The sequence below is a fragment of the Aulonocara stuartgranti genome, assembly GCF_965226115.1.
Source record: "Aulonocara stuartgranti genome assembly, chromosome: 11".
NCBI lineage: Eukaryota > Metazoa > Chordata > Actinopteri > Cichliformes > Cichlidae > Aulonocara > Aulonocara stuartgranti.
This window is the reverse complement of record NC_138947.1, coordinates 22,600,667-22,624,378: the sequence shown is the minus strand read 5'-3', so window position 1 is coordinate 22,624,378 and position 23,712 is coordinate 22,600,667. Positions and strand designations below refer to the sequence as shown.

Here is a 23,712-nt window from a genome sequence, read left to right as displayed (position 1 = left end):
ATGCACAGAAGAAGAGAGATCAGGTACGTACCAAATTATCTCATAGAGTAGGTTTAAGTAGAGGGAGAAATGTTACTTACCAATGCTGGCAGCTCACAACACTTATCTCTGCTGGCCCAGGAAGTACTGCAGATAATGTCAAACATCTGGAGCTGGAACTGTAAACACATGTGCATGTATGAGTACATATGGATATACACATAACCTCTGCATTAATACTGCAGTTGTGATGTACATTAGGTAAATAAAATGCTGAATTAAAAGAAAAGTTGCATTAGAAACTGAATATTACCCAGGATTTTTTGTAATGCTGTGTTTCTGTGTTGATAAGAAGCAAGAAGACAGACAGCTTGGCTGCTTATGAGCTTTAATAACAAGCTGAAATGTGCTGGAAGACAGATATATGGAGTCTAGCTGATTGCTTTAATAAACAAACTGGATGTTCTCAATGATCCGCTAGTCTTGGCCTGGCTATAAATTATGTCCCTGGCTTATGTCTGATTTCGAAATTTTAGCATCAAAACTTAAGAGGGGCTCTGCTCCCGTACACTGTTTATTTTATTAGAAAAGCAGTGTTGACATTCCCAATACCTCAAACTTCGTCAACATTGTTTCCAGTGTAATGCATATACAATCAGAGACAACCTATATTTTCGGAAACCCTCACTTAAACTTAAAAATAAATAAATAAAGCAGTTTCATCTAGGACACCGAGTTCATGCTGAATATAGTAGAAAACTGTATTTCTTTACACTGTTGCATTATTCCTATAATCATCAGATTTACTTTGTCAATTATAATGATGGGATGCACATTTGTTTTCAGATCAGCTGATAAAAGTCTTAAGGTCATTAAACAAAAATCAGTTAAATTACATTTAATTTAAAAGATACCCAACACCCTTATTTACATAATATCATCAGATGATAAATAATACCATATGCAGTTCAATTTATTGGGAAAATGTATGACAGTAAGTAAAAACTTGGCTCAGAGGTTTTTCATTCCTAAAGACAGGAGCGCTCCCCTGCTGCTGATGTGGCACAGCTTGTAATTATATATGTAGTGCTTCTATTGCAGCACCGCAGGGGGTCTTGGAATTTAAGAGCCTGTGTTCTTACAGTAAAGCTGGAACTAATGTTAAGACCAAAAGATACGGATTTGCTGTGAATCGTTTGGGGGTTTGACCCATTTTCATTTCATAATTTGAGCTCACTGACAAATGCTACATGTCTCTTTATACCCTCACCAGAGCCTTTATTAGGTCCACCTGTTCAAGTGCTCGTTAAAGCAAATATCTAATCAAATGCATGGCAGTAACTCCATGCATTTAGGGATGTAGAGATGGTTAAGATGACCTGCTGAAGTTCAAGTGGTGCATTTGAATGGGAAAAAAGGGTGATTTAAGTGACTTTGAATGTGGCATGGTTGTTGGTGCCAGACAGGCTGGTCCGAGTATTTTGCAAGCTGATGATTTAGTATGTTCCAGCATAACCATCCCTAAGGTTTACACAGAATGGTCCAAAATAGAAAAAAACATCCAGTGAGTGTGTATCTGAGTAAAAAGTACCTCGTTGATGCCAGAGGTTAGAGGAGAACAGCTGGACTACTTTAAGCTGATAGGAAGGCAACAGTAACTCGAATAACCCCTCATTACAACCAGTTTAAGGAAGAGCTTAGATTGGTAAAGCTCTGAAGGTAAAGCGAGTCAAATCTGCATGTCAGATGGGGGACAGCAGCAGAAGACCGCACCACACGTCACTCTTGTCAGCTAAGAACAGGAAACTGAGGCTGCAGTTATCACTAGTTCACTAAAATGGGAATATTGGAAAAACATTAGCTGGTCAGATGAGTCTCAATTTCTAAGGGATATTTTTTGACACACTTTGGGCCCTTAAGTACAAACAGGGCATCATTTACATGACCACAGCCTACCTAGTAATACTCGGCTGGCCTCCACAGTCACTACATCATTCACATCACGGATGTGCAGCTGACATATCTGAAATCACTTTGCGAAGCTGTCATGTAAACATGGACCAGTATTTGTGAGGAATATTTCCAGCGCCTTGTTGAATCTGTACCAAAAAGAATTAAGGCAACTCTGATAACAAATCGGGGTTGAAACGGTTGCTAACAAGGTGTAACTAATGAAGCACCCAGTGAGCGTACGATTTTATTCTGTTACACTTGTACTCCTTTAAATCAACTAAACACAAAGTTAATTATGAACACGAACATGTTTACAATTGTTTCCAGTTCAATTTGTTGCCACTTAAAACATAGAATTGTTAGACTAAATTGATTCTTCTGTACAACAAGTTCCATTTTCACGTGCTTTTTGCAAATACTGTTGGCAAGCCAGTAGACATTTTTTAAATAAATAGCCATTTTCTTCACTGGCAGTGGAGAACAATCTGTTAGGTAGAGAAAATATAATTAAAGAGCATTTATCAGCTAATATTTTTCTTTGGAAAAGCTCAGTAGTATACATTTACTACTGGGCGTTTGGAAATACTTAGTATTTCCAAACGCCCAGGTTATCTTACCTTCATCCCTCACTGTGTCTGCCAAAAGCTCTTTTTTTTGAGTGCCTGTGCTATTTAATGGGTAGAGAACAGCTAACACAGAATATATAAAGCACTTTGTGCATTTCCACTTGCAATAAATAAAATGAACTCCTACTGAGTGACTTAATGAAATGGTTGTGAATATTTATGGCTGCCACTTAACAGGCCATAATTATGCACACACACATGCACACGCACACACACTCACTCACTCAGGTGCCTGGTCATTTCTGGTAATTTGAAACAGATTGTAAAATAACTCTAGCAAGAAGCAACTTTACCTTTGCCTGTTCATTTTTCAAGTCATCCTATCGGCTGCTGTCTTGAAACAAAACCTACATCTGCATTTGTTAATACACGTTGTAGTCAATGCTTCCTTTTTACATTGATCCAAACAAGTATTCATACTAACCGGAGCAGAGCTGTCTTGTCTACCTCTGGATCGAACCGTCCTTCCGAGGACCTCCATTCCATCGGTGGTGATGTTACCAGCTGCATTAATGTATTTCTCCCCAACCACTGAGCAATCCAGTACCACCTTCACAGACGTCTTGCTGATGGTTACATGGAGCTGAATGGGCAAAAAGATAATTGGTTGCATTAGAAATGCTTTGGCGGCGTGCCTGAAATCACTCACACCACACTATATGGAGCACTACACAGAGTTTACCATTTTGCAGGGCTGCCCAAACACACAAATAGCTACACAGACGTCAAATGGAGCTGCTGATTTTAAGTGCAGCACTGTCACAGGTAATGATCAGCCAGAGTAGAAAACATCTGACTCCCTTGAGTGTGAATGTTCCAGAAGAGTGCATCAACAATCTGCAATCTTTTTACTTACTAATCAGTCACAATGAGTTCTTTTGTGTATGTATTTTCTAATAAAACCAGTCTAAAAGCATCCATGCACTTAAATTACCCTGTCTGAGCTGAGTGTCGGATGCCTGTGAGCTAAAACTGCCTCCTTAGAGGAAACCACTGCCAGAGCCATGAACCGTGAAATTCAACTGGTCACACAGTTAATGAGCAAAGAGGGCAGCATCATGCTGAAGGACAGGAATAAACTAGACTATTAGTGTCCGCATTATTCACAATTACGTGAACTACTTTGCTCTTTCACATTACTTAAGCCAGTTTTAAGCCACGGGACTACAAATGCATGTGTCCACGTCTAAATGCATGCACAAAGCCACACAAACAAGCTACAGCTAATGTGGAGTTTGACAAAGTTCATATTCAAGTGTCAGAGACCATTCATCAGCTGACGCGTACGCGCCCGCTTTTACTGTAGAACGACTTTCTGTTCTCATCCTCTGTTCTGCACACTTCACTGGGCATGAAGGGTGTGTGAGTGCTACACTTTTATGATATAAAAGATGATGAAATCCTCTAAGGTGCAGACATTTTGCCGACATTCTGTGGCATTTAGTGGTTTCAGTTCAGGTTAACATTGGTGTTTAGGGAATGAATGAAGGCCAGTGTGTGTTTGTGTGTGCAGAAAAGATGTCAGTCACTCACCTTCTGGGTGGCTGGATTTCCTAAAGCAATGACTGATTTTCAGGCTAAAGACTGATACACTCTTCCCTTCAGTGGATTCCGTGAAATCGGAATAATCGGGTTGACAGTTGCAGGAAGCAGATATTCGCTGTTTACTTGTCATTCACTGTATTTTGCACTCATGATAAACAGACAAATGTGTTTTTAACTATTTAAGAGTTTCTTTTTATAGTTTGCTTGCAGCCTGAGCACTTTTGACCAAGCACATTTAAAAAGCATTTGGTTAGGGAACAATCTTGAAATAATCGGCTATCTTGTAGTGCTGATTTAGCATTTTTAATATCTTTTTTGATTATATATGTTTTTGTACCCATGAATGGTGGATGCAACAAAATGTCTTGCCCCTGCTATCCTCTGTCTATCCCCTGAAGCTTAAATCAGCAGACTAGCTGAAAGGTTTTTAGATTGATATTAAATTTCTTTTATTGCTTTCCTCATTGTTTGATGACTCATTAAAAAACAATCTCTGAACTAAAATAAAGCCCCTCTCCATGTGTAATGCACTCATCACCAATTACTTAGCTGCCCTTGTCCTATGACAGCTGGGATAGGCTCGAGCCCCCACAACGCTGAAATGGATAAGCAATTAAGCAAATGGATGAATCAGTGTCTAAAGCCACTGAATTCACTAACATTTCATAGTCCCAGGTTGCCAAATTGCTGCCAGTATCTTCCAGTATCTATACCCTAAGACATGGACCGGACTTGTGAAACTCTATTTTCTGTCAGTGTAAAGATGTTTAACTACACATTTGACATATCTTAATGTAAGAAAAAGAAGTGCAATTTAAATAATACATCTCTGCTGTGGTAAATGAAAGAAATCTGTCAGTGCAGCTCTTTGGACTTAAATTTAAAGAAATAAAAGTGTAAAATTACAGAAAGTAGCTCAATGGTCAGACTGTCCTGTAATTATAATTGACAGAAAATATCATTTTATTAGAACATGCAGGAACTTTTCTGTCATGTCTTAGTTGATTACTTTGGTGCAGTATGAAGGGCCAATGCTGGAGGTCTTTATTTATTTTAAAGCCATAAAATGAAATCTTTATAATGCTTTCTAAAATGTTTTATATTGCTATAAAATGTAAAAATACAGTTAATATTTTCCAAAGCCATCCTATGGGGCCGATTGGTGAATTTGCAAGGCCAATTCAGGACCCCAAACCTTATGCTTGACACCATTGTCCTACGACGTGCATATGAAAGTATCATGACTGGCTAGAAGTTAAACATGCACAGTTATCTGTGAACAATCAGCACATGCAGCTCATATTTATTTTCATCCGTAGCTCATATTCTCATAGCTTATATCTTACTTTTGCACTGAAGCTCCCCAGTTGTTTTAATAGTTTTGTTCTCACCCTGTTGATTATGTGATGACTTTCCACAGAGATTCATCTCAAAGAGCTGCACTTGATCTCACATCATAGTTAGGTAAAATCAACTACATCCTCTAATATACCAGCAAAGACCACCCATTGTCACTGGCCTTGTGGCATCCCATAGAGAAGGACCCAGTAAAGACCACACACAGAATTAAAAAGATGACAAATGAGTGACTTTAAAACTACCTTCAACATTACGAGAGTCCTTTGTGTTTGTATTTGTCCATTCGAGACACACGCATACACCTAACAAGAGATAGATTCTCAAAGACTTGGAATTATAACTTATCAGTGCGGAATAAGAAAATAAAGTAAAACAAAAGCCATGGCAACAATAACTGAGTATGGAATTTAAGACATATAACTAGCATAATGCTTTTTGCATTGAGCTGTACCTTGCAGGTCAGATGGCTGGCTGGAGCCGTTCACAGCCAATACTGCTGCCATAACAAGATAAATTACTCTGTTGGTGTCTCCCTCTCGTTCTCCTTCACACACACACACACACACACACGCTGCTATTTTCTGCTGTCTTAAACATCAGCTGCATGTGTAATATAAAGTACCTCATTTGTTTGTATCTCCTGTCAACAGATAGTTTATTTCACTTTAACTTGTTTTGCTTTATTTCTCAGGTTCAATAAATAAATACATTTGTGACTGTGTGACTGACAGCGCTACGTTATGACTTGGTTGATAAGGAGTCTCACAAATTGAACTCAAAAGTACTTTGATATCAGAAAAACAAAAACATAACACAGAGCTATCACTATTATAATGGCTCTATATGAATGTCAAAATAAAGTAAAATATGTAGACATTATTATCTTTGGGATTCAACTATGCAGCTGCACCAGGCACGTGCGGGGGGGGGGCTTGGGCACCTGCCCCTTTTATGTGTATGTGCGGAGTCTGCCTGTACCCCTCAACAGTAACATTTAACTACAAATCACAATTTTGCTAAATAAAAGGATCTGGCTTACACATGACTACCATTAACCAATGCTCGCCCTTGACGGCAGAGCGTGCTGGTTACGAGCTGGGAACGAGCTCGCAAAGAGCGCCCAGATTTTTTGCCACCTGGGCGGTGCGGAGCTGTGGGGAATCACAAATTCATTGGGAAACCAGTAAATAGGATGTACAGCTCACGCTATAGTCTATAGCACACAGGAGTATTAGGTTTTTACGTACACGTTAAGTTGTCTTGTGGCAACTGACGAATTGAAACAAATGAGCGTGCTGTGTGTGCAACAGCGCGATAAAACATTACCTGTCCTTTTATTAACTGCACAAGTAGTGGTGTCATTAGCTGCTAGCTAACTGGGTAAGGGTGTCATGGATCTGTAGCTCTGTCCACCTTTTTAGGGAACATATTTAATTTTAAAGTAAGTTACAGGGCTTATATTTCATTAAAAACTATCTAATATGCATATCCACATAATTATAGATGATTATAATTATGATATTTAAAAAACACACTGTTTTAAAAAAGTTACATTAAGAAACAGATATATTAGATTAATATTTCAAATATGACAAAATACTGATTTTACAGCAGCAGAATTAATGTATCTCTACAGTTTAAACATTTAATAAGCTTTCTGCCTGCACAGAGTGGATAGTGAAACAAAATCCTCACAAATACATTATTTTATATTTATTCCTTTATTTTTTATTCTTATTATTTTATTATTATAGTACTAGGAATAAATAATAAGGGAAGGATTCTGGATCAGCAACATGATGAAAACTTGTGGCCATAGTATACACAGTATTCTGGAGAAAGGTCTAAAATGTCACTGTATGTGCACGTGTGTGTTTTATGTGTATAGATTTTTTTAGATTATTCCTCATGATATAACATTGTCCAGACATGCCCTGTAAAGGACAGGAGCAGGAAACAGTGACAGAATGAGCTGTGTGAGGCTGATAAAGGCAGTGGATCCTTCAGCAGCTGGATTACAAAGAGCACAGGTAACATTAACACATGTACCAGTTGTTGCATTGCAGAGATACTCAAGTATAGACACAATAATAAACACAATTGTTTTGGTTCTATAACATTTTTCTATCGTTACTTTATTATGGATTAGGTGTTGTTAAGTGTGGAAAATTAAATAATAGATTAATGCAACAGGAAATTGTGCCTTGTTCTCTGATGGACAGGGAGTGGAGAGATAGATGAGATGAGGAGATGGAAGGAGGAAGAGAGCAGAGTTTATTTCCCACAGTTTTTTTTTTTAATTTGTTGCTTTATGGTTCCATGTGTTATTGTCTCATAACACTTGTTTAATCAGAGACCATCTCTCCTATGGACTTTAAATGTCTACAGTCTCAGATCAACACAGCCCTGCCCTCCAGCACTATCAGCAGCAGGAGCAGCAGTAACCCCTCAACAGCAACACTGTACCCATCAAGAAAAACATGTTTGCGTTGCATTGTCAACACCTAATGACAGTGATATAGTATGATACGATTCCATATTCGATTCTTGATGAATGTGGGTTGTTGTTATTCAGCCTGGTTCTACGTGCCCCTTTCTAACTTCAAACATCTCTGCATGGCCCTGAGCTTTCACCTGGACTCATTTCATGCATTATTGATTTATTACAGACTGGACATAGAGGGTGTTGGCTAACTTATGTCTTATCGCCTTTATTGTTTAACCTCTGCACTGATGACTACAGCTCTACACAGCCTGGCTATGATTCGGATAAATTTGCGATTGGTCATTTTAGATAGCATTGACGTTTTTGCGTTGTTGATTTTTTGATGTTTTGTCTCATCTGGTGCTCTCTGTGCCTGATAAATAAAGTGTTTTGTTTATTAAATTTGAATTATCACTTTAACATGAATAAAGTTGGATTCTTAAGTTCAATTTGTATCTGGTTTTGTGGTTTTAACACAGAGATCTTCACACCCTAGAAGCAGATTCATTTTTGAAGAAGGGGGAGGGGAGGATGCCTGATTACACATGAAGAAACTGTTGCTCTTGCATGTGTTTTTTATGTAGTTGCAAGAGAAAAAAAAGTTGTCTAGCTTATACTATATGCTGTAAGCTGACCATACACTGATTATCAAGCTAGACACAAGTAGAATTGACTAGAAGCCCAGTCCTATAGTACAGTATTAAATGCTCAACTTGTTTTGTTGATGTAAACAATTATTTGGCCTGTAACTGGGTCTGGTTTGACAATTAGAGTCGCTGAAAAACAAACAAACAAGTCTTATTATTCCTGTCTTTATGAAAAAGATCAGTGTACATAATGAGAAGCTAGAGCAGATTTGAGCATTTTTACTCTAGCTCTGGTAAAATAAACATTTAAAAAAAATTTTAAAAAAATGATGCCTTTATTTGAACAGTCACTGCAGAGAGCAACAGGAAATGTAAGAGAACAGTATGACATGCATCAAAAGATTTACCAGCAGGAAGTGAAACCATGGATGTACATTATGAACCTTGTGTATTTTCTATAGTCTTCTATAGCAAGACTAACATCACTAGTATTGGATTGGGTTTATCTGTCAGATAAATATAGAAAAATCTAGGAAAGCAGAAACAAACTAAATCTAAACAAACAAAACTGTTCCCTAAACCTCTCCCACAAGACAAGAATGGTCCCTGGATGTTGGACGTTACTTGTAAAGGGTTACTGCCCATCTCTGGTCATTACCCATATGTTGAGTCCATGCATGTATATGGGCTCCACAGATAATTTTCTCTTCCTGTTTTATGTTGATAATATTTTTGCCTCTGGTGTTTGTTTGTTTTTATTTGATTTTGCCCTCCTTGTCCCTTCGTCCTTGATTAGTTTCAGCTGTGTTCCCCACCTGTATGTATCCATTTCCTGAGTCTCCCCCTGTCCTGTGTGTTATTTTCCACATTGTTGTTCGTTTCCTTGCTCTGCTTTCCCTGACTTTTCTGAGTATATTTGTAGTCTTTGGAATGGTACCCTGTCACCATTCAGATTTTGGGCTTTCTTTTTGGTTTTCTGGAACCGGAAGCGTTAAAGCTTGTTTAAAGTTTATTCCTGTCTCAAGAATCCTGCACTTCTGCCCATAAATGTGTCCTCCACACAACAGTTCATTAAACACTGATGCACTTATGGTTCAAACTCTCTCCAAGGTGAAAATCCTTTGCTTTTTACACTGGACAATAAAAACGTCTTACTTCCTACAGGGACTCTTTTTACTTTCTAGACCAAATAGTTTATGTTCTAAAGTGTTTTGTCAAAGGCGGGGACCTACCAACATTCATCAATATAGATTTAAAATAATAATAATAACAATCAATAAACAAATTAAAAGTGCTTCTTTAAACTTAGTGAGATACGGTGGATAGCTGTAGAAAGTAACAAATGTACAGGTGGAAATTTCCTTAGTGTCGATTTTTTACAGCGCACACAACGACAGCTTTGTGTGCTGCTTGTAACTTTTTAATGCGGGGCATTCAATCATTTGGGTCACAGAAATAGTGACCGCACAGTTTTGGAGCAAAATGAGTTGTGTATCGCGGATAACTTTCACCTCTTCTCTCTGTGTGTCTAAGAGTTAAAACTCCTCATCATATCCATTTCTTCTCTTCCTTTACCTGTTTTTGTTCCCTCTGTGTACAGAGAGAGAACACACACACAAACATGCTGAGTGTATGTTTGTGTGTGTGCTTCCACCAGTGCCAGATCCCGCTGAGTATTCCTGCTTTCACATGAGGCGTCTTCATATGGTAATCCCTTTATAAAGGACCCACAAACATGCACACACAGACACACACTCCTCTTATTCACTTGTCATCCTGTCTAAATGGAGAGGGAGACTTCCTCTGGTCAGGCAGTCCTCTGCATCTGTTCCCTCTCTGAAAATTGTCATGTTCTCCGGGAGAAAGGCGAGAAACAACAGAGAAGACAAAAGGCAGAGAGAATGATGGACAGCTACTCCATGACATCTGAGAACTGAGATAGAGACAGTTAGTGGGCTGCTGTTGGCTTGTTTTCAGAAGAAATCCACAGAAATTCCAGGCAAAATAATGTTTATAGAAACTTTTCTTGGAGTTCTATTCATTTGTCAAACAAACATCTACTAGTCTTTAAAAAAAATAAAGCAAAATCTAAATCCGACTGGTTGAATTAAAAGAGCTCCTGAAATGATCGGCACTCAAAGGAGAACGTGCATGTAAAGACAAAAGGACTGATTATCATTATTTCGTTTATCTCGGCTAATGTTGTTTTGCAATGTGAATTAGTCATTTCCTGGGCCTGCTGAGGCTAAATCAATGTCATTATTTATTCAGCGGGGGCATTTGCATCAGTATTTATTTCTGTGTTTATTTTTTTCTCAAAATGCTCTTTCCTCTCAAGTGAGCACAAAATTGTCTTCTGTTGGAGGAAAGCCATCAGAATCTGCTATTTTCACTCAGTCAGAGTAATTAGATACAACATAATTTACATAAAAATGCTCAGACGTAATCCCAGTCATCGAGGGAAATATGAAATGCCTTTGGAAGAAAATCATTTGGGTGGGATAAATAATATGGTTTCTCCAGGGAATAGGTATGACTGCATAAACAACTAAAGACCTTGTTCTAATGGTGTACTCATAAAATCTACTTTTTTAAAGGGATTACACTCTAAAAAAAGTTACTTGTGTTGCACTGATTAAAGAAAGAGACTGTTTAAAATAAGATTATTCTTGTTTTTTTAAATTCACATCAAAAATAATGACAAAAGTCCACAATAACCTTATCACAGGAGACCATAGAAAATACTTAAAGGTTGTTAAAATCTGCAGTTTTACTCCCACTTTGCACTCTCCACTGGTTTAAAAAAAAAAACAATTGGTGCAAGAAAAGCAGTGGAGAGTGGGAGGGAGATAGGGAATAGGAAAGGGGGCTATCATCACATTTTTAAACACTCTCCGCAGCAGTGCTGACAGATCGAGAGAAAAATTTCAGCCCAGGAGCCTCTGGAAAACCACCCAACAGGAGCCACAGCTTCAAAAACACCAAAAATACAATAGAGCTTTCTTATGTTTTTGGCTCTCTACAGCAGCTTACCGCCACATTTCCTTCTCTCTCTGTCCCAATCTGCTCTCCAGAGTTTCAAGGCAGCAAACCTCAACATTTATGTGAAACACTACCACCTAAAAGTGCTGAACAGAGTTTACCACTGTATGGGTACAGCAAATATGTTAAGCCAAATATTGCGTTAGCATGGCATTAGCAGCTGCAATCCCAGCAGATCAGTTAATCTTATAGTCCGACCACATCATTTGATGACTCATTTTCTGTTATACTGAAGCTGCTTTAGCATGCACACAGATGATATACCTGTGAAAGCCACTTTGCAACCCACGCTCACCCTGAAGCAGATACTACTGCTAAGTTTGTTATAAATGGGATCATAATTTAGAAAATGGGTAATGTTAAAATAAGACATAAAGTCATTTATTTGGAAAAATAAACTCAACAGGAAATGGTTTACTGAGGTCATAAATCAAGCAGGAAGTAGTCCTACTTTGAGAGAATGTGATTAAGTATAGTAATTAGGACATTTTTGTAGATAAGCTTCAATGGTCACGAGCTGCTCTATTGTATGATTTACACTTTAGTCTTTTTTAATGTAATCATCAGGCAACGTAATATCATCATGCTATAATCACGTATCATAATACAGTGCTCCCTTGGTTCACCTTTCATGGCCTCGCTGTTTCGCGGATTTTTTAATGCAATTTTGCTCGATTTATTTTTTACAGCGCACTGTGTTCTTCGTGCTGATTGGCTGTAAACCATTGTCAATCAATCTCGTGCCGCGTCTCCTGTACAGTCAGAATGCGTTCAGCTTGTCAAATTTACATAAATCTTCGATCACTAGCAGTGTGACTCTGAAGTGTTGCAAGTTTTCTCCCCAACAAACAAAACAATGTCGACGAAACTTTTGCACCGTCACAGGCAACTGCGGGTGCCTTTTCATTCTGTAATACTGGACTTATTTTTCTACAAAGGTTAGAACTTTGAGAGTGTTTAAACAAGATAGAAAAGTGTGAGAATGTTCATGCCTGTCTGAGAAAAGTGTATAAAGTGTGTAGTGAGGGGTTTTACAGCCTTAAAACATCTATAATAATTGTAAAAAATAAAGTTGGCTATTTCGCAGATTTCACTGTTTTGGTGATCGGCCCGAGTTTCGCCTTCATCGTGTGTCGTGCATCGTGTAGTATACATGGGGTAACGAGAAGCGATTAACACCTCACGACCAGCTCCCGATCATCAATCGTTTGGTCGTAAGAAAATCAAACCTGCTTGAAATCTTGTTGGCCGTCGTGATGGTGTCACCGCAGGCTCTCACACCACGCACGCGCAAACACTTGACATCAGCATGTTAGCCACAATGCAAAAATACTTTGTCTGTTTTGACGCCTACATTTTGAATCCAGCTACGTAAAGTTATTTTCAGCGTAGAGTTGCAAAAAAAAAAACTAACCTTGTGGAAGCTGCCATGGAAAATTTTTTTGATTGCTGCCTCTTCAAAGGTAGCAGTCTGGAAGTCTCCTTTGTAGTCATGGTTAAAGAACGTCAGTGTCTTTCCAGAGTCTGTGGGAGGAAAGTGGTGGTAGTGAGGTTGGGAGGATAGATAATTTTCCCATTCAGTGCAAATGTGAATTGAGCACATGACTAAGTATTACAAACATGCATTCCCTAAAAAAAAGAAATTCAATCAGAAACAAACAAAATCAAACTGCATATTTCAAGTGTCTGGACTAACAGAAACAGCTTTTTGAATAACACATACACTGTTGTATTCACACTAAAGACTCAAGATGTAAGCAAATATATGTCACTCACTCAAAAGTAACTCAAGCCCAAACTAAAATGCAATTTTGTTGCCTCCTTGCTGTATCGGGCTCAATTGGGAAAGCACAGAAAACTAAATGATTTTTTAACATCCTCCAGCTACTCCTTGGATCTCACATGGGATCTCATACACTGATATGGAAATGGCAGCAGATCAAGTCTTCTCCAAGTCAGTGATGTCCAAAACACTTCTAAAAGTTCACCCTAGGGGTGAGCTTACCGAGTGTGCACTGTTTTCTGTGATAGGGCTTATCACAGTATGACACAAACACTTACTATACAGCCACTGCACCATGGTAAGTCTTCAGCCACCATTATCATCATCATCCCATCTGTTTTAACTAAAACTGACTTTATATCGTACTCAAGCTGTGGCTGATCCACAGCTGTAAATTTAAGGCCATGACTCCTTTTCATACGTATAATCAGTACCATTCAGAAAGAGTTAAATAATACAGGTATTTACCAAAAAAAGCAGGAACAGTCACTGTAAAAAGAAAGTATACAGTCTGTCAGGTTTTATGTATCAGGACAAAATGACAAATCTGGTCCTTATCAGCTCTTTAAATCAGATGACTGCAACCTCAGATAAACAGAAATATGACATTCTTGTATATGTCATTATTTATTTAGCAAAAACTAAGGCAAAAAGTAGGAAGAGTGTGTGACAGACTAAATACATCCAATGATTCAATAGCTCGTAGAGCCACTTTTAGCAGCAATAACTTGAATTAATCATTTTCTGTATGACTTTATCATCCCTCACATCATTGTAGAAGAATTTGTCACACACTTCTTTATAACATTGGTTCAGTTCACTGGTTGAGTAATTATTTATGCACAGCTCCCTTCAGGTTCAGGTTCTGCCGCAGCATTTGGAGATTTGCTGCTGTGCTTGAGATCAATGTCCTGTTGCATAACCCAGTTTTGGCCAACCTTTAGCTGGTAGGTGGTGTTTCACAAATGTGGCATTGTGTATTAGGACCAAATATCTCAATTTTGGTCTTATCTGTCCGAAGGACATTGCTCCGGAAGCTTTGTGGTTTGTTCAGATGCAACTTTGCAGACCTAAGCCCTGTTGGCATGTTCCTTTTAGAGAGAACAGGCTTTCTCCTGGCAGCCATTCAACATTTACCATGCTGACTGAGGCTTATAGAGTCTAAGATGAAGCTCTTGGGTATTTTTACAGTTTGGGAGCAATGCTAAACCTGACATTATGGTGAATTTGCAGGGCCACTGTCAGAAGGTCTTCCACACAATGATGGAAATCAACTCATAACCTTTCCCACATTGATTGGGAGCAATAATTGCTTCTCTGAGATCATTGCTGGCGTCTTTCCTCTTTGGCATTGTGTAAACACACACCTGAATGCTCCAAACCAAAACCTCTGCTTTTATAGAGGTGCTCACACTGGTTAATCAGGTGTACTTAGTTTTGCACACCTATAATCTTTGACCTAATTTTTGTTAAATAAATAGTTTTGTAGTTCACCTAAAGTTGTATTTACATAATTTTAAGACCTGCTAAGGAAAAGATAATTTTAATGTCCTGACACATTAAACCTTAGATTTGAAAAAGGCCATGCTTTATTTTAACCATGTCTGTATCTTTGATTTTTATTAATCCTCGAGGTTAAATAGAAAATACTTTTTATTGTTTTTGTTGTTTCCACAAAGCAAAACAAGCTAAAATATGACATTTTGAAAGTGGAAAACTGCATTTTGTTCCTGAAATCATTGAGACCATTGTGTATGTTTCAGGGCATATATAGGCTTGTATACAGTGTGCAGCATCATTGGTGATGTGAAAGCTAACCTTGACAGAGGTGCACCAGTAGCCTTTGATTCGTTTAAAATCAAATGTGGACTGGTCGGACCACAGAACAGCCTTCCATCTCTAAAAAGTCTGTAATAAGTTTGGATCATCAGAAGGTGGTCTTTCTTGTTTAGATGATTGTTTCTTTACATGACAGATTTTTCTCCAGTTCTCCAGATTTCAGACGTATTAATATATTGTAATAACTACTGCAGTAGATAATACTCCAATCTCTGAATTCTAATGTTTACTTTTACAAGGCATTATTCTTCATTTTGTGAAGCAATATGCCACATTATTCAAAACAGTAATGAATCCCCATCTTCACTTGTAAAGCATCATTTTCTTTTTCTGTCAGTGACTTCTGAAATGCACCATTTCTCCCCGCGTACACATCCTTTCCAGTCTTTTGATGCCTCTGACTCCAATATTTTGAAACACATTAATAGCATCCATTTGAAAATAAGCACATATAGCATGCATACAATTAACCATGGGTTTAAATGATCATTGCATTCCTCTTCTTTCTTTTCTCTTTTTCTTCTCACAACGCGTCCCAACTTCTTAAAGCTGCATAAACCATAGTGGATTAAAACTGTAGTTAATGTAGCATCCCAGCTGGAATCATTAATATCTTTGCAGCCCGACTTCTAAGTTTGGCTTCATTATGCACTTTCTCGGTTTACTTGGAGGTGCTGGGAAAGCTGTAGCAAACATCTGCTATTTAAGTCTATACTTGTCAAAATGTGATGTGCGAAAATCCAGCTGAGACAAAAAAGGTAAAGAAGAAAGAAAATAGGTGATTCAAACTCACTGTCAAGAATCAGTCCAACTAACGGGTCGTTGTCCTTGTTGAGGATTTCCCACAATGCAAAAGGTTCCTGTGGGGTCTCGGGAAGTAGGCGGAGCATCATAGAAATAGTATAGTCAGATGGTAAACCCTCAGGGTGAAGATACCTGTCACACACATGAAAGGACAGGCAAACACACACATAGCAAGCTTAGCGGTGCCTGAAAGGCTTGTATGCACTAGGTGTGTTTAAAAAGTGTGCTGTCTGTTTTTAGCTGTTGTGATTGCTTTTAGAGTGTTTTCAGATGCCTGAGACTCACTATGAGCACCAGCCTCTTTTTAATCACAGAGCCTAGTCTTTTTATAGGTAGCTGCCTCCGAGCACTTCAGGCTTAAATCTCCTAAGCTTCAGTTTTTCAGAGTGGTTGTCACTTTTCAGAAAAGGAGCAATCAAAGAACAGGAAGCTGAAATGGAAGTCTGTTGACAGCATCAAGTGAAAATAAGCTCCGAAAACATCAGAAAAGACCTTGGGGATCGAAACTGGAGCCACTGAAAGCTCTGAGTGCTACTGAGTGTAAGCAAACATGTATGTCGTATTTAAACGTGTACCTGAAGTCTAGTGCTACTGTAGATACGTACCAAATCTTTTAACCTATATGAACAATCTCTTCGAATGCTTTCAAGTTCTTCCCAGCACCTTGCATGTGGGCCAGTGGCGCAATGTCTGACTATGGATCAGAAGATTCTAGGTTTGACTCATGGCTGGCTCGTTGCAGTTTTAGCTTTAAAACAACATGTTCTCTTTCACTGTAAGTTCTGTACCTGACTTTCTAGAGATGTGTAATTCCAAGAAAAAGTGAATATATTGGATAGCCGGGGATAGTAATAGCTCAGTAGGTAGAGTGTTTGCCCCATGATAGCAAGGTTGGGGGTTTAAATCCACCGAATGGCTACCCTGAGATACCCATGAGCAAGGTGCTGCCTTTATACACTGCTCCCTGGGTGCTGGATTGGTGGCTGCCCACTGCTTCACTGAGTGAATGGGTTAAATGCAGAGGAATTTCCTATGGGATTAATAAAGTGTACACAATGTTAAATTATCAAAACATTGATTAAATGTTATTTATTTATTAAAATAAAAATGTACTTATTTATTTAATTGTGTGTTTGTTTATTCAAAACCTTGTACATGTTTAAAACTGTAGATATAAAAACACAGACCAAACAAAATAATTAATTTTGTTTAAGGTACGATGGACAATGACACAGTTCTGTACACCACCACAGTTTAAATCAAACAATCAATGTGTGATTGTAGTACAGACTTTCAGCTTTAATTTAAGGGTTGTAACAAAGGTGCTGTACTGTATTGTAACTGTTTCAGAATTAGAGCCATTTGTATAAACAGTCCTCCATTTCTAGAGGCTCAAAAATAATTAGACAACTGGCTGACAGGCAGTTTAATAGCCAGGTGAAGCAGTTTCTCTCATTATACTATGACAAATAGGAGATAAATAACCTGCAGGTGATTCAAAGTGTTTAACTTGCATTTGGGAGCTTTTCGTGGAAACCATCAAAAATAGATCAAAAGAGATGCCAAACAAAATAAAAAAGGTGATCATTAACCAAGAAAACCAAAATAAATCTATCAGAGATAAAAGGAAAACTTTAGAAGTGACCAGCTTAACAATCTAGTTCTTTCTTAAAAAGAAAGAATACAGTGGCCAACAAGATCGAAAACCCAGAAAGACCACAAAAGACAACTAAAGTGCATGATGACAGAATTATTTCCATGGATAAGAAAAACACCTTTACAACATCAAGTCAAGAACACATTCAACGAAGTAGGTGCATCGTCGCCAAGAACTAAAAATTCTCATTCATGAATGTAAATACAGAGGCATTTACTTTAACCATAAATCAGGAAAAAAAGGCAAACATATTAAAAACACAAATGTAGCTTCCTGATTTGGCACACAGCTATCAGAAGTGTGTGAACCCAGACCTTAAGAAGGAGAAAGTAGTGCATTACAGATGTTTCTGATTCATTTATCATCGTGTCCCTGTGTCGTGATCATTCTTATGGCCAAAATCATCTTTGCTTATTTGCTCTAAGATCTAATCTCATTCTTAATGACACTTGAATAAAGCTATGCCCAGCTGCCAACTCCAGATGTGCCAATTGTTCATCAAGCATTTGTGCTGTCAGGCGAGTTAGCAGTCATAAAGAAGAAATGTGATCAGTTGTTTCTTGGCTTGGGTAGCGTGGTGCTGCAGTGGTTAGGACAATAACCTCACAGTTAGAAGGTTACTGGCATGCTTTTGTGTTCTCCTTGTGCCTGTGTGGCTTCCTCCCACAGTCCAAAGTCATGCATGTTGGATGTTAGATGAGGGGCTATCTGTCTGTATGTGTTAAGTCTGCGAAGAAAGTGCAGCCTGTCCAGGGTGTACCCAGCTTTTCACCATGTGGCAGCTGGGATAGGTTCCAACCCCATTTTAAAGTTGGATAAGTGGTTAAGAAAATGGATGGATGTTTTTTGGCTGTTTAAAAGTTACTGTTATATTAGATGCAGACTCCAGTTAAAAGTTTTCTGACAAGAGAATCAATTAGAAAAGCTAAACTGTGTGTTCAGCTAAAACAGAGCAAATCATTAATGAAAATAAAGAGAACAGTAATCTGAGCAAATCCACTTCCTTATCAGACGAAATAATGATGCACAACTGAAATACAATTTCAGTGGCACAGTAACTCATGTGTCTTGTGATCCATCACAGTTCACAGGTTCTTGTAAAGTGTAATTTGTAGAAACTGATAAGTTATCTTGCCATTGGTTGGCTGTATTGCACAAACTAATGAGAATAAAAATCCAATGAGAAGTCGAAAAGTCTCTCAAGCAGTCATACCCAGGACAAATTTATTCAGTTCACCACCAAAAGAAAGTGTTTGAGTTCAGGAGTATTTACAACCATAACCAAAAAGTATGGTAAAAATATGTAAACACATCAGCATGTTATACTTGGCAGTGGCCATAATACTGATTTTAGCATAATGGTGATAGAAAGTCCCAAACCACACCTTCCTTATGTGGGATTCACCCATTAGGACCACTCCATCCTTCACCATGACCAATAAGATCACTGTTATAGTTAGTTTTCTTTGTGTCCTTGGGCAAGACACTTCACCTGCCACCTACTGGTGATGGCCAGAGGGGCCGATGGCGCGATATGGCAGCCTCGCTTCCCAGGGCAGCTGTGGCTACAACTGTAGCTGCCTCCACCAGTGTATGAATGTGAGAGTGAATGAATAGTGGAATTGTAAAGTGCTTTGAGAGTCTCGAAAAGCGCTATATAAATGCAATCCATTATTATTATTTTATTATCTAACCATCTAACAGGATACAAGTGGTATACAAAGCAATGTTTCAAGCTATCATATCAAATGGCATTCAGTGAACTTCTGTCTTTATCATTTTATTCATGCAAAATGTAGCAACATGCAACCTTAAAGAATTTGGAGCTGTGTTTGGAGTTTATAAAGCTCATTAACGTTGAGCACAGTTTGAGTGAAAGCCCATTAGGTGATCACTGTTTGTAAGTTTCAGTAAAATCTGACCAATACTCAAGGAGGACACAATTCTTGTGATGTGAACGGATGGATCAATGTTCATTTACTCACTTGGTGGGCTGAGACACCAGGGCATCACGGTGTAACCTGTAGCAAGGGAAGCTGTTGAATGAACCCGGCTCCAGAGAAACTCCAGGTATGGTGCTATACTCCTTCTCTACCAGGCCAAACTTCTCCATCATACGGAAACCTGCAGCAGAATCATCACCATTAACACTTTGGTGTAATAATCAATAATCATTGCTAGCACCACTATGTGGGCCATCATGATGTAATTGCAGTCATTATTATTTACTTCCTCTCCAGGGATTTCAGCACAGTGCATGGTATTTGAAACTCTTACCTGCCAACGTGTTACCGCTCATCAAAACAGACGGACAAGCTGAAAGAACAAAACTGAGTCTGTTAGTTCATTCAACATTAGCACAAGTTCTCCTCTCCTCCATTTTTTCCCTCAGGATACATATCTCCTTTTCTCCCAGCTGAATTTTATTCTGTCCCTCTTCCCTTCTGTCTACCTGTATCCCCATCTGACTTGAACTCATTTTCCTCCCGGCCTCTCTCTCTCTGTTTTAAACATGAGCTGGTGTTACTCACTGGCAGTGGCAGCCTCACAGACAAAGGTAATGAGCTGCTCTTCTATTTTCTTCACAGCGTCCAAATCGTCCACAAAAAAGACGTGTCTGTCACTGGGTTTGCTGGCGATATTCACCAGCTCGCCGTAGTCTGCGTCCGCAAACCCAATTGCGAAGATGATGTAGCCTGAGAATGAAATTAAAAAAGAAGACTCATTACAAGCTGGAATTAATTAAGTCCTTTAATCTAACACACTGTTAGTTTTCTTGCCGCAGCAGCGTGAGAGATACAGGACTAAAACAGAGAGGTCGAATGAGGATTTTCTCTGATCTTCTTCCTGGACTCTAACCACACACGCTCATTATAACAACATTACATATCTCACCGACTGTCACAGACTCATAGTTTAGGGCCAGAGTAAGTCATCGTTCATTGCATTTCAGGATTAATGACGTAAATACCCACCCTCCACCTGCATCTCCTTGGACACTTTGTTGACATCGTCTTGTGAACGTCCATCGGTCAGAACGACCAGGACTTTGGGAACGCCCCTTCTGGCTCCCGCCTCTGAGGTGAAAATAGACTCCTTCACATGTTTGATGGCTCTACCTAACAAGAGACAAACCAGAAGCAGCATAAAGCAGAAAACTCACACACATGTTTTCGTTTTGTTACATTACACAAATGAAGCACGGTTCAGGCAAAGCAGTGAAGTCACACTTGTTCCCGGCCAGATGGCACCAGTAGCCTTCAGTAAACTTCCCAGTCATCAACTTAGTCAAAATGTTTAAACGTTTTTTGAACATTTGTGTGTATAAGTTACAATTAAATACAAGTTTGAAATCATTTTCAAATCATTTCACTTTTTCCCCAAAATGTTTTCTTCCTCTCGGTTCCTGTAGATAGTGTTTAATACCGTTGCTGACCACTTTTAACACCTCTCTTTAGATTTGTAGCTTCATATTTTCACATTTTGGAGCAGTCATTTTATCATCAATCATGTTTCCCAAGCGAGGCTCGATGCTGATAAATGTTTTGGCAAATGAAAGCTATTGGAACCACGGATGTCATCTCTAATCATCTCAAATTCTCTTCCCCACATCAATCAAAGAGGTGAAACCATGTGACCTTTGATGCAATTTTAATGGACCTCCTAATTTATTATTCCACTGACATTAATAAAATACATTACTGACTCCATAATTATCAGACAAGTGACCCAAAAGCCCCTGAAATTAGATTTAGGCTGAGCGATTAGCATTTAGAAAAAAAAGAAAAGCCAGAAAACAACTTGTGTGGCGTGTATCTCAATGACACCCAAAGACAGAAAGATAGACAACGTCACAATGTGGTTTACAGCATGCTATCAAAAAAATTAAAAGTCACTTGCTAATGGATGTAATCAGTCAATAAAATCTGTCTAGACAGTTTTAAAAGGTTTCAGGAGCCACCCACAGCAAAGCAACTGAGGGGATTTCTGTGCACACCTGTCAGTGAATTTAATGATGATTTATGTGCATCACTGTGCTTTAAGCACCTTGAAAAGTTATGCAAAATAAAATTCAAAACAGCAGAAAAACTTTGTAGCACCTACAGCACATTTTTCTTTATAATTTTTCCTTCAGGAAGCTCCTTCTGCTGCCATCAGGTAAAAGCATCGAAAAATTAACTCTGAGTAGGTGACGGATGGTCATCTAAATAAAAGAGAAACTTTTACGTTTTTTTTTCTTTTTCATTTATCACAAATGAATGCATACAGAGCACCAACAATAAGTCTAATCAGTCATACATTGGTAGGTAGTTTCTATTTAATTCCATCATTTGCATTTTGTCCATTATAATTAGCTGGAAATGATTAGTTGAGCTGTGCTAAATGTTGCTCATATCCAGATGACCTTTTCATAATAAAAAAAACCCCATCAGTCCTTCTCTGTCCTCTTACACTCTCATCTCTCACTTCTCATGTGTTTCCAGGAGTTATAACAAGAGGTGCAGACTCAGGAAACTTTGCACTAAAACCAGCGCATCCATACATGGCCCGCCCATTAACTGATACTGCTAAACACTGGTATTAATTCTTCTATGTGTGCATGATGTCTTTCAATTTTTAACCACACTCCACATCATATCTTCACTTTCTCCTCTTTGTTTTTTTTTTTTAGAGTGAGCTGTCACTGATGAAAAATGATAGAGTGCTTGGCCTGTAAAGTGTTTTGATGTCAGATATCTGCCAGTGCTACATCTGTTTCTACACTGTCTTCTCTTCGTGATGGGTGAGACAGCAGCTAGCCAGGCATGAAGTGACACACTGGACAGAGTAGGAAAGAAGGAAAGTGAGACAGGGGAGGGGCTAAGTGGATCGTTGAGGATAGGAAAGAAGACAGAAGAGTGGATCCAGATGGGGAGAGCAAGTTAAAAAAAAGTGATAAAAAAAATTATTGCAAAACCAAATCATGTCAGGACAGCTTGAGTTGGAAAGCCCATCATCAATCAGCGATTCATTATTTTGAGTGTGTTTGTGTAATCTGTGTCATTTTACATTTGTTCTGGTGTCTGGCAGTTTACCAGCTTTGTTGCTGTCACTCAGAAAGAGAAACAATATGGGAAAACAAAAGATGCTTAAATGTTTTAAAATTCAAAGGCTTCATGCAAAAGAAAGAAGAAAAAAACAGAAAAAAGTTATATTGCAGTAGGAAACGCTCCCTCCCTGTTCTTTTGTGGCTGTAGGTGGAGGCTGTAATGTTCCCTCTGGAGTATCATAAATGGACAGAGCCATTAAATCCTCTAATCTTTAAAAAGTTACAGTAAGCTCATGAGAGTACTTAAAATTTTAATCAGGGTCATGAAAAGCATTATTGAACATATACAAAGGCTTTAGAAAGGGTTTTATTGGTTTCACTGGTTTGACTAATGTACTGGTGGGATGAGTTTTATAGTCACCGAAACTCATTCATACACTAATTCTGAATTCATAAAGGAGTCATAAACCTAGATGAATTGAGTGAGGGTCCCAGAAGACTGCATTAATACAGATGAATAAGGGTGCTTTCTTTAAAAAAAGTCGCACCCTTACTAATATAATGTATGACTGGCCATTTTATTAGGTATGCCTGATCAATTTAATAAAAATGTTTAATCAACCAATCACATTGCAGCAACCCAATGCATTTAGCCTTTTGTCAGCAGATCTTAGAGAAGAGGTTCTCAGAGTGAGTGAAGCCATTGCAGGGGGGGGGGGCTGTAGAAAAAAAAGAAAAAAGAAAAAAAAAATGCTTGGACGCTGCTCGCATAATGGACAGGCTTTTCTTTAAGGGGCTCCCATGCAAAGGCAAAGCATAAAGAGAAGCGTTGCTAAATATGCATCCAAACCAACTTCCATCCAAGCCAGAGACTAGAACATATGATGAAGCATATCTTGCCCTGGGCTTCACCTCCACAACAGCTGTCGTTCCAAGGTAGGTTTCCCCTGTGTCGGGAGCACACACTGGGCTCTCCAAATCAAATTCTTGATTTTGAGTTCACAAACACTTCTTATAAGACTAA

General features: G+C 38.6%; 1 protein-coding gene across 1 annotated transcript in view; it reads right to left on the bottom strand.

The window, feature by feature from the left end:
- The window catches only part of LOC309717592 (collagen alpha-1(XIV) chain-like), a 157,122-nt gene that overhangs the window by 45,673 nt on the left and 87,737 nt on the right, over positions 1–23,712 (bottom strand). The window contains exons 28-35 of the mRNA XM_082552272.1: positions 20,635–20,778; positions 20,191–20,355; positions 19,937–19,975; positions 19,645–19,783; positions 15,992–16,134; positions 12,991–13,100; positions 2,983–3,141; positions 81–158 (exon numbers count right to left, since the gene is read on the bottom strand). Of these exons, the coding sequence (XP_082408398.1) occupies positions 81–158; positions 2,983–3,141; positions 12,991–13,100; positions 15,992–16,134; positions 19,645–19,783; positions 19,937–19,975; positions 20,191–20,355; positions 20,635–20,778 (977 nt within the window). The remainder of the gene's footprint in view (positions 1–80; positions 159–2,982; positions 3,142–12,990; positions 13,101–15,991; positions 16,135–19,644; positions 19,784–19,936; positions 19,976–20,190; positions 20,356–20,634; positions 20,779–23,712) is intronic.